General features: G+C 40.0%; 1 protein-coding gene across 1 annotated transcript in view; it reads left to right on the top strand.

Moving 5' to 3' along the window:
* The first annotated feature begins 6,323 nt into the window (after positions 1–6,323).
* Positions 6,324–11,987, top strand: part of LOC137239573 (carbohydrate sulfotransferase 5) — a 227,687-nt gene continuing 222,023 nt past the window's right edge. The window contains exon 1 of the mRNA XM_067765027.1: positions 6,324–7,759. Within this exon, the coding sequence (XP_067621128.1) occupies positions 6,894–7,759 (866 nt within the window). The 5' untranslated portion in view covers positions 6,324–6,893. The remainder of the gene's footprint in view (positions 7,760–11,987) is intronic.

The raw sequence follows: 11,987 nt of genomic DNA, 5'->3' as shown, positions 1-11,987 counted from the left end.
AGCCTGAATCGCTTGAGTAATCAGACAGCTGATTCTCCGCAGACGTGCCACTGGTGGTGACTGAAACGTTTTCCGGAAATGTCGTGAGTTTGACTGTCGAACCACCTAACCAATTGGTTGATGACCAGCCCCTCAATTCAGTAACTGAGTTTTAAAATGTACAAATTTTCTTCATATAATTTGTATGAAAGAAAAATGTACATTTCAAAATGCACACTCACTGAATACAGCCCCATGTTCCAAAGTATTAGTGATAATCCCCCTCCCTGACTTTGTGGCCTCGCATGGACCTCCTTGGAAACGTGATCATTTTGCCGTTTAACATGGAGCTGATCCAATTTGTTAAGGTCGGGTGTACTTCAATATAGGCCCCTATTATGAGCATCTTTCGATCTTCGATCTTCGTTGGCTATCGAACATCGAAAATCGAATTAGAAGTTGGTATTATGACACCTCATCTCTGTCGAAATTTTCGTTGTGTACCGAATTTTGTAGCGAATAGAAATTTGTTGTCGACGCTGTATCGAACAGAAAAAGAATTGTTTAAAATGTAATTTTTTTGTATTTATGTTCTAATTTTTGTACTACCTAGTAGTAATTTTAAAATATTTGAATTAAAATTATATAGGTCCAAGGTCGTGAGTACAAAACAACAGCTTGAAAGGCTGGTTTTCAGGCCCCTATTATGAGACAAATTCGATCTTCGACTGTGGTCGAAAGAGCTGATCGAACGAAATTTCATTCGGTATTATGACACTCATTCGATCAAGACTAGTGTCATTGTTCGATAATTCGATAAATTCAACCGTTCAGAAAAGTACATTCCCATCATCTGTCAAATAAAATAAAAACAAAATTATTTATTATGAAGAAAAAAGCTTAAGTACTGCAACTAGCTAGAAGTATAAAACACTGAAATGAATTTCAACGCGTAATTGTAGCTTTCTAAACATTGTAACTTTCTAAACATGTTGTTACATGTGTTAAAAACTAAACTTCATAATGACCATAGAAGCGTTCATGGCGTTGCTATCCAGTAAAGATGAATGGCTGCAACAATGCACAAGAGCCAAGTCTATTCCAACGTTTTTGAAATTGGCAACAATTCTCAGATTTTGCGCTAGGGATTGTCCCAACTGAGCATCGGGCACGAGAATGCACTTGGAATTTTTTCCACTTGATCCTTTCTGCAAGTTCCTTTTGTTATAAACGGATTTTGTCCAATTTTTGAAACCAGTCTTTCAAGCAGTTGTTTTGTATTCACGACCTTGAATCTATATGAAGGGGTCTTAAATTATATTGACTCAATTATTCGTATCTAACTTTGTAATTATGTTACTTTGAACTTTATAATTTTAATATGTTTTACAATATTTAAATTTTCAATATTGAATTTTCTATTTCCAAAATTTTAATTATTATTCAATTTTGCATCATGAAAATATAACATTTTCTTTTAAATAATTTTTGTGTAGATATTAATTTTATTAAAAATAAAGCATCCTACAATATATACGATTAATACAAATAGTTTAAAATTACTATTAGGTAGCAAAAAAGTAGAAAATAAACACAAAAAACTTACGTTTGAAACAATTTTCTTCTAGTTCGATACAGCGTCGACAACAAATTTCTATTCGCTTCAAAATTAGATACACAACGAAAATTTCGACAGAGATTAGATGTCATAATACCAATTTCAAATTCGATTTTCGATGTTCGATAGCCAGCGAAGATCGAAAAATTCTCATAATACGGGCCTCAATTAAGTGCTGAACAATACCTGATTTTTTTTTTTTTTTATAACAAACATATGAAACTGAAGTGATATTTTTTATACCAAATTTATAATAAAATTTAAGACTGTATTATGAAAACTGAAAATCTTTAGCTTTTAAGAACCATAATGAATTTACCAAATATTTTTTTATATATATACATATATATGAATTTTTTATTTCAATAAAATGAAGTATCTACAAAACTCGCAATATTTAGTTTCTGATTTCTTCTGCTTCCGAGTTGGTTGCGGATTCAATTTCGGCGAATGGGATATCATGGTCGTCCTCCTCATTAGATAACTCTTCTACAGAAATTTGTATTGTGCAAAGCCGCACACGCGTTTATAATTTGTATTGCTTTTTCTGGTGTGTAGTGAAGGGCTCTTGCTGTTCCAAATGTGATTTCAAGGCAGACATATTGAACACACAAGAATCACGTGTTGCTCCCGGATATTTTGCATTTATGTATCGTATAGTTATAGAATGGTCACAAACCTAAAAAATATTTGTATAAAGATGTAAACTTATGTATTTACAACCTGAAACTAATATCAAAATGGTATACTTACAATCATAGCATTAATCCTGTAGAATCCTTTTCTGTTGCAATATAAATTCTGTAATTTTTTTTTTGGGAGCAACAATTTTAATGTGTGTGCCATCAACACAGCCAATAATCCCTGGAATTCTGCTAACATTATAGAAATGCAACTTTGATTGATGTAGCTCAGCCTCCTCATAATTGAATTTTATCCATCTTTCACAAATAAAATTTTCCAAGACATTCAACACCTCTGTTAGAACCACAGACACATTCGGCTGGGCAAGTACGAATGCATTTTCGTTTCCAATGCTCAGTTGGTATGATCCCCGAGCACAAAATCGGAGAACAATTGCATATTTTAGAATATTAGGAATATGCTTGGCTCTTGTGCATTGCTGAAGCAGTTCATCTGTACTGGACAACAAAACCATTAACGCTTCTTTGGACAGTCTGAAGTTTTGAATAAATCTATAAACAAAACTTATAATTTCAACAATTTAACAACTTATTTAGAAAGCTACACTTACATGGTGGAATTCATTTTCAAAGTATTTGAAGCATCCCTCACGCGTCTTCTACTTCTGGCTAGCTCCAGTAAGCTTTTCTCTTCATCTGACGAATCATCAAACCACAATTCCGTCGTATTCATACTTTTATTTTCAATATTTGCATTTAATAACTAGTTCTACTTTTGTCTATTTATTTTATTTTATTTGATAGCTGAAGGAAATGTGCTATTGTGAACTTTTGAATTTATCGAAATTCACAATAATGCTTGCCTTCGTCGAACGTGCGTCATAATACCGAATGAAAATTCGTTCGATCAGCTCTTTCGACCACAGTCGAAGATCGAAAGATGTTCATAATAATGGCCATAGTTGAGACTGCCATGATAGAGAAAAAATTTTTTCCGCCTTCGCATTATTGTTGTCGAGGTCAATACGTGTCTTTTGACTCTACTCGCGATATTTTTGGAAGAGTATTAGCAATCGACCGCTGTTCTGGACTTTTACTGAAACTGTTAGCTTCCGTTTTCGAATTCGCGATCGCTGGTCCAAAACGCATCTTTTTACACCCCTCGCGATATTTTTGGACGTGTAAAAAGAGTGTCATGTTGTAGTAAAGAATTTCCTCAAAATTGATCAATGTCGACACTCCATAAGGGACAGCTCTCGTGGTTGGCTAGGAACCGCCAAAATCGTTGTTATTGTTGTTTTTGTAGCAGTGCTTCGCCCCATCCAATAGGTGCGACCGATCACAAATTGTCATCAATATCCTCTAACGGGAGTCCAAGGAAACTTGCAGTTTCAACAGGGGTGGACCATAATGAGAGGCGTGCTAGAGGCGCTGGTTCTACATTACAATTAAAGAGATGGTTGGTGTCATGTGGGGACACATTGCAAGCGGGGCATACACTTTGCATGTCCGGGTTGATTCTGGATAGGTAAGACTTTAACCTGTTACAGTATCCAGGTGGAAGTTGAGCTAGAGTGACTCGCGTTTCCCTGGGGATTATGCGTTCCTCTTCCGCAAGTTTTGGATACTGTTCTTTGACTACTGGATTCACCGGGCAATTCCTGGCATAAAGGTCCGACGCCTGTTTGTGGAGTTCGCTGAGGACCTGCTTGTGTTTGTTGGCTTCATACGTTTGAGTTCTCAGGTGCCGTATTTCCTCATAATGCTTACAAAGATGACTCCCTAAGCCCCTGGGCGATGTTGGCTCATCAATCAGATGTCTGTTGGGATGCCTAGGTTTCTGGGTATTCAACAGGAACTGTTTGGTTAGCATCTCATTTCTCTCCCTGATGGGGAGTAATCTCGCCTCGTTATGTAGGTGGTGTTCTGGGGCATAAGACAGCCCGTGGCGGTTCCGAGAGCAGAATTTTGGCAGGCCTGTAGCTTCTTCCAGTGGGTAGTTTTTAGGCTTGGCGACCATATAGGGGACGCGTAGCATGCAATCGGCTGACCAATTGCTTTGTAAGTGGTAATGAGCGTTTCTTTGTCTTTTCGTCAAGTACTGCCAGCAAGAGATTTGAGGATTTTATTACGGCTCTGGATTTTCGGTACCATTGCGGCTGCATGCTCACCAAAATGTAGATCCTGATCAAGCGTCACACCCAAGATTTTGGGGTGTAGGACAGTCGATACCGTAGTGCGATCGACGTGGATGTTCAAAATGGTGACAATTGGGACGTCCATGCTGTAAATAAGGTTGCGGAGGATTTAGTTGGTGATAATGCCAGGTTTCGCGAGGCAAAAAAACAAGAGAGATTAGGGAGGTAGCCGTTTATTCTGTTGTAAAGCTCATCAATCTGTGGGCCTGGGCTTGTGGCCATTATTGTGCAGTCATCGGTCAAAATAGTCTAGGTGATCTATAAATGCATTTTTATGGCTGGGCCCATATTACGTTTTACGATTCGTGATCAAAACTCATTTTTTAAACCACAATAACTCTGAAATGGTGATTCGGATTAATGATATTTGTAACCTAGCAACAAACATTACTCGTTAGAGCTCGTTATTAAAATGTTTAGTTATCGTTTGACAGTTGCATAGGTACCGTCTGAGTAAAAAGTGATATTCAGTCACTAATGTTATTGTTGTTATTGTAGCGATAAGGTTGCTCCCCGAAGGCTTTGGGGAGTGTTATCGATGTGATGGTCCTTTGCCGGATACAGATCCGGTACGCTCCGGTAACACAGCAGAATTAAGGTGCTAGCCCGACCATATCGGGAACGATTTATATGACCACATTAAACGTTCAGGCTATCCCTCCCTCCCCACCCCCAAGTTCCATGAGGAGCTTGGGGTCGCCAGAGCCTCGTCCGTTAGCAAAACAGGATTCGCCGCGGATAGGTGAGGTTGACAGTTGGGTTTGGAGAAGATGTATATTGGGTAAAAGTCTAGTTGGGGGGTCGACTGCTAATACGTGTCAAAAAATATCGAGAGCGGTGTCAAAAGACGCGTGTTAATCACGAGAACAATAATCCGAAGGCGGAAAATAAAAATTTTATCTATGTTCGGAGATATTTGCAGTTGAAGCTGGCGATTTTCATGTGGTTGTTGTTGTGTTTGTACCCACAAAAAAAATTGTGCATCACCGTGGCGGTAGCCACGGTTATACCACACACCCGTACTTGGCATGGCGTAGCCCAGGGTTATTTTTTATAAGCGCGGCCGAAGGGGATTCAAGGGGTTGTGTAGCGCAATATATAGCTTCTCCAACCCAATTTTCAACCTCACCTTCGAGCGGCGAATCCCGTTTCACTAACAGACGAGGCTCTGGCAACCCCAAGCTCCTCATGGAACTTGGGGGTGGGGAGGCAGGGATGGCCTGAAGGTTTAATGTGACCATATAAATCGTTCCCGAGACGGTCGGGCCAGCACCTTAATGGTGCTGTGTTACCGGAGCGTATCGGATCTGTATCCGACAAAGGACCATCACATCGATAACACTCCCCAAAGCCTTCGGGGAATAACCTAATCGCTACAACAACAAGGCCGCTAACGCAGAAAGGTGTTCTGTGCAAAAATACTATGGATCCCATCCCCGATTTCGGAGGTACCCGCGGGTCTTTTCGGTTTTTCGTTAATATCTTTTGAAAGGGTTAAAATTTTTATTTTCCGCATTCGGATTATTAATACTGATGTCAAGACGCATCGTTTGACACCTCTCTCGATATTTTTGGTAGCGTATTAGGAGTCGATCCCTCAACTAGACTATTACCGTATATTGCGCTGGCAACCTGAAGGGTTGCGCTATACAGCCCCTTCTGGTATTTTAGTCGCCTCTTACGACAGGCATACCTACCGCGGGTATATTCTAACCCGCTGGAGGAGTCAATAATCGTAAAGCGTAATACGGGTTCGGTTTTTTGGGTAGCGGTTAAGGGTTAAACATGCTTTCCGCAAATGATCTGGTAACTGTCAACTGTTTACATTTTGACAGCTGGTTGTGGCACGAAAAGAACAAAATAAACAACAATGGTGGATGGAGCGAGCAGCCGATTGGATTGGAATTCGAATTGTGCCAATGGTTTTTGATTTGCACTCGAACAGTTTGGTTTGTTATTACGGAGTTTTGTGTGCGAAATGAGTAATATGTGCTGAAATGTGCAACGCCTTTGATGTATAAAAGAAAGTAATACTTTTCCAACAAATTATTTGTAAAATAATTGCGAAAACAAAAACACGCGAGTGATGCTTATTTGCAGCGAATAAAAAATTGTGGGGAATATGGGTAAAGTGTTCATTGCCTGGTGCATAAGCTCGTGCGAATAAAATTTGTTGATTGATTATTAATGAATATTTTTTCTAAAAGCATTGGTTAAGTAATTGTCCAATAAATAGCGAAATATATATGCACATACATATGTGCATACGCATATACCGATAAGCGAAATGTTTAAGCATAATTATTGCCTATGTGTTTAAAGTGAATTTAAGGTAGCAAAGTGTATTAAAAGGCGAAAATAATAGCTTATTCAATATACTTATTTATCTTGCTATACATAAGAACAACCTCGAAAGAAAATAGTTAACGCATATAAAGCGTTGCGTTCATATCAATGTCCAAATCAACAGATTCAACCACCATCCCATTATTAACTGGAGCTTCAGTGGATAGCGCCAGCAGGACACGCGCTCAGACACGTTTCAGCCTTACAACAAAACGACGAAAAATGTCACGTCGTGCCAATTTAATTGGTATTTGTGGCGTTAGTGGTCTCTGTATATTATTGCTGATAGCGACAACCCAACATCGTCCTGCCTCTATGACCATTTCTAACGGTATATCCGTTAGTGTTGGTGATACACTTGCAGCAGGCAGTCAAATAGCGTCTGGTTATGTCGTCGATCGGCATCGTATGGGTACTGCGAACGTGGCATATAATATGACTGCAACAATAGCGGATATCCTGGCGGCGCAACGTGTAAAAGTGATCACTGAAATGGAAAATTTCGAATATCCACAAGGACGTTTTGGTGTTGATGCAGAGAAATTAACTGATATGACACCAGAGACAAATGGTACACCAATACGTAGCGTTATTATAACTTCATGGCGTTCTGGTTCCACGTTTTTGGGTGATATATTAAATGCTATGCCAGCGAACTTCTATCATTATGAACCGCTGCTATCGTTTGGGATAAATCAGGTGCGCGATGGTGCGGATGGTGTGGAAGCTTTACGTATGTTACGCCAGCTGCTACATTGCAACTATACAAATATGCATGAGTATTTAGATTATGGTAAAACGCATACATATTTGTTTGAGCATAATGAACGTTTGTGGAGTGTTTGTAAAGAATTTCCTCAATTTTGTTGGCAACCAAAATTTCTAACTCCGATATGTAAACTGTTCCCGATGCAGAGTATGAAAGTAATAAGATTGCGTTTGGCGTTAGCAAAAGCGTTGCTTGAAGATTCTAGGTAAGTTCAAGCATTCAAATTGAAGCATTCTATAAGATTAAGTAGTAGTAGCAGTTACATATGCGCATTTGCAAACATAACAATTTTAACTATTTATGTAAACAGCATAGAACTCCTATCTAAACATTAACTTAACCAATAGAAATGTAAAAAAAAAATAGCTAAAAGGCTCTGAACCACAAACAGATCTATTGGCTTGGACGGGCTTGCATCAGAAGCTATCGGATTCGGTTCTGGCAAAGAACTTTCCTGTAAATAGCACCCCAAATTTTGCAGAAATTATAAGCTTAACAAAAAAACCCTCGTTTTATTTGACAAATCGAAACCTATGGCAAAAGTAAGCCATTCCACGCATACTCACGATATCAAATAAGCACAGTTATCCAATATTATAACAACAATAAATAATGCATTGTGGTCCGCGAACTATTTGAGTAACAGACATTAGTAGAATGAAAAAAAGAAATAGGTTAGGTTAGGTTAGTTTGTAAGGGCTGAGCTGGTCACTATGGTAACAGCTCACTACTTAGGCCACCAATGGGCCCATTGTAATACCCTATACGGTCTCAAAGAGGACCCCTACCCTGCCTAAAGCGGGTCTAACCATTCATAGCTAGAGACCTTTAGCGAGGTCATGTAGAAAAGGTTTACCAAGGATGGCAAATCTACGCCTACTAAGCGCTGGACAATGACAGAGAAAGTGCTGAACACTCTCTTCCTCTTCTGTACATCTGCAGCTGCGACAATAGTCGAAGGTCGTTACCCCCATTCGAGCACCATGCGTGCCTATTAAGCAATGCCCTGTTAGAACCCTTATCAGGGACGATAGAACTGATTTGTTTAAAATCAGAAGCGGTTCTGTGCGCCCCTTGTCATATGAGGGCCAGGTTTGCCTGGATGTCTCACACGATGATATGGCTGACCATAGTCCATTTGCAATTCTTATAGTGCTTGTGTTCACACGAAGCCTGAAAGTGGCCATGGGTATACCTACCGAATCATTTCCCGGAAGGATATGGTCGGTGGTGCCTCTTCTGGCCAGCTCGTCTGCTCTGCAATTGCCTTCAATATCCCTGTGCCCAGGTACCCATATAAGGCTGATACTGAAATGCTGAGCCATCTCGTTAAGAGATCTGCGTCATTCAGTGACCGACTTTGCGTTGTCGACGAATGAGTCCAGGGCCTTTAATGCGGCCTGGATGTCTGAGAAAATAAACACCCGTTTACCATCCTTAGGCATAGACCCGAGATGGTTCACAGCCCTGTGTATTGCCAGCATTTCCGCTTGGTAAACACTACAGTGATCTGGTAGGCGAAAAGAGACCTCTAGACCCAGATCCGGCGAAAAGAGGCCTGCTCCCACCTTCCCGTCAAGCTTAGAACCATCCGTGAATATGTTGATGGCACCCGATACCGTATGCTGTATGGTATTCCAGTCCTTTCGCGATGGTATATATATACTATAGTTTTTAACGAAGACGTTCTTTGGCGTGCAGCAGTCAGTGCGCACCGGTATTGGGACTGGGGCGTTCGTGCCCAGGATTGTTGCGTGTCCTCTAGATCCATTTGACCAGAGACCTGTTTCCCTTATGCGTAGAGCTACGATGACCGCTATTTCTTCGCCACCAGGTCACGAGGTGGAAGGTATAGCATTGTGTTGAGTGCTTCAGATGGAGTGGAACCGAGAGCCCCGGTGATGCAGAGCTCCGAACTCCGTTGCACCTTTTGAAGCGTTTAACATAGGTAGTTTTAGCTAGTGCAGGCCACCAGACCAAGGCACCATAAAGAAGAATCGGGCGCACAATGGCTGTATACATCCAGTATGTAACCTTAGGGGAGAATCCCCAGGAGGTGCCAATTGCCCTCTTGAAGGTGAACAGCGCTGCTGCTGCCTTCTTGCATCGCTCCACTATATGGTCACTCCATAATAGCTTCCTATCCAGAATGACTCCCAAATACTGGACTTGATCGCTAAACGCTAAAAACGTACCCCCAATTCTTGGTGGTGTTAGATTTGGTACTTTGTACCTCCTCGTGAAGAGGACAATCTCGGTTTTATCCGGGTTGACTTCCAAACCCGTGGCTGTGCCCAGTGCGAAATTTTGGATAGTGCCCCTTCCATTAGGTTGCAAAGAGTTTGCGGAAATTTCCCCCGCATGGTGACGCAGATGCCATCTTCATACGCGATCACTTGGTAACCTTCTAATTCCATAAGGCGTAGTAGTTGGTTGACGGTAATCACCCAAGTTAGCGGAGAAAGAACACCTCCCTGCGGATTGCCTCTGCCGACCGGTCTGCGGATCACACATCCACCTAGCTGCCTACGCGTAAGCAGATTGTATATAAACTCCACCAGGCACGCGTCCACCACCATATCGGTCAGCGCCGAGGTGATGGCCTCCAGGAGAACGTTGTTGAAGGCTATATCTAGAAATGCCACCAATGTGTATTCCTTGAGGTCTAGTGACCTTTCGATAACGGATACCAGTGAGACTCAATCCTCCTCCTGGTGTAGTCCTCTAGGAGTCTTTCGAGTGCTTTGAGCAGAAAAGAAGATAAGCTTATAGGCCTATAATTATTTTGTTGAGAGTGGGAGGGTTTCCCTGCCTTGGGGATAAATACCACGTTTACTTCCCTCCACGATACTGGTACGTAATTGAGCCTAAGGCAACCTATAAACATCCCTTTAATCCAGGGCCTTATAAGTTCGGCAGTATACTGTAGCTGAGCCGGAAAAATTCTATCCGGCCCGGCGATTTATAGGGCTTGAAGGTCTGTAAAGCCCAATATATCCTTTTATCATCTGTGATTTCGCTTATTATTATTATTATTTATTTATTATTACGGCGTTTTAAGCCTAAAACTTAGATTATTACAAATTATAAATACATTTTAATAATAATAGGATTTCTAGCGTTTGGGGTGTCGGAATGCATGAGATTCCGATCAGCACGGGAACTGGTGGTCCCAACGGGCGAGTCTTGGAGTCATATCATTGGGAGGTTGGAAGGACGTGTTCTCAATCCTGCCCTACTCCAAGACGTATGATTACACAGTTTTTATATTTATGCTGTCGGAATGCATTTGATTCCGGTCAACCTAAAAGCTAGCAGCTCAGCAGAATGAGCCACACTTATCGGACGGTTGGAAAGGACGTGTTTCCAATCCTCCCTGTACCAGCTTTTATGGAAACATAATTAATTATATTATATCATTGTTGTAGGAATATACGTGATTCACATGAACAACAATTGTTTGTCTGGGACGATATTTTCAGGAATTCTTTCCTAATTTGATTGCGAGCAATATATGAATTTGACCTGATGCATAAGGTTCCTCTGTGTCTATTTGGATTGCCATGTACGCTCAAGGATCAGTAACATGAAATACAGATACAAAATATTTTATCTTATTGGAAGGGTTTTGCAATAAATAATAAATAATAAACTTTTTTTGAAGGTGTTTAAGTTTTCACAATTTTTAACATGATTAGGTAGTTCATTAAAACATTTCAGGCCTTCGTAAAATATATTTTGCTTGTCCATTTCTGTTTTGAGAAGAGGTAATCTCAAATTATTATTTTCCCTAATTATGTAAGAATGGGTTTCATTCACTTAAACAAGTTTTTCACTTAGGTAGGCTGGTAATTTACCATGCTTGATATAAAATACAAATTTCATACTATGGTAAAATATCAACTGTTTCACACAACCACTCAACCTTGATGCACTAATCAATCATACTCTTTATGGAAGTGTCGTACCTTACTTTCAATATAAATCTCATAGCTTTGTTTTGCATAATTTTTAACCTGTCTACTTGTGTTTCATTGGCAATAAAGAATATTGTAGGGCAATATAAGAAGTGCGGTTCTATGATGAATCTATAAACTTTCAACTTATATTTCTTACTAATAAGTTTACACGATCTCTTCCAAAATCCAATTTTTTTGCCCATTTTGGCAACAATATAATCAATATTATCCGTAAACCTCAGTTTATTGTCAATCAGGATCCCTAAGTACTTAAATATTTTGACATCCTCGATGCTCGTATTCATTATTTTTAGATCTAAATTAAGTGATTCTCTATTGGTCGTCCTAGATAAAACCATGAACTTAGTTTTGTTAACGTTAAGCTTGAGTTTATTAATGCAAAGCCATCTATACAATGAGTCCAAATCTTCCTTCCTTTTTCTCCTTGCTGTTGAAATGTCCGTTTCATTTACT

Source organism: Eurosta solidaginis, chromosome 2 (assembly GCF_040869045.1).
Source record: "Eurosta solidaginis isolate ZX-2024a chromosome 2, ASM4086904v1, whole genome shotgun sequence".
NCBI classification, from domain to species: domain Eukaryota; kingdom Metazoa; phylum Arthropoda; class Insecta; order Diptera; family Tephritidae; genus Eurosta; species Eurosta solidaginis.
This window is presented reverse-complemented; position numbering and strand designations above follow the sequence as displayed.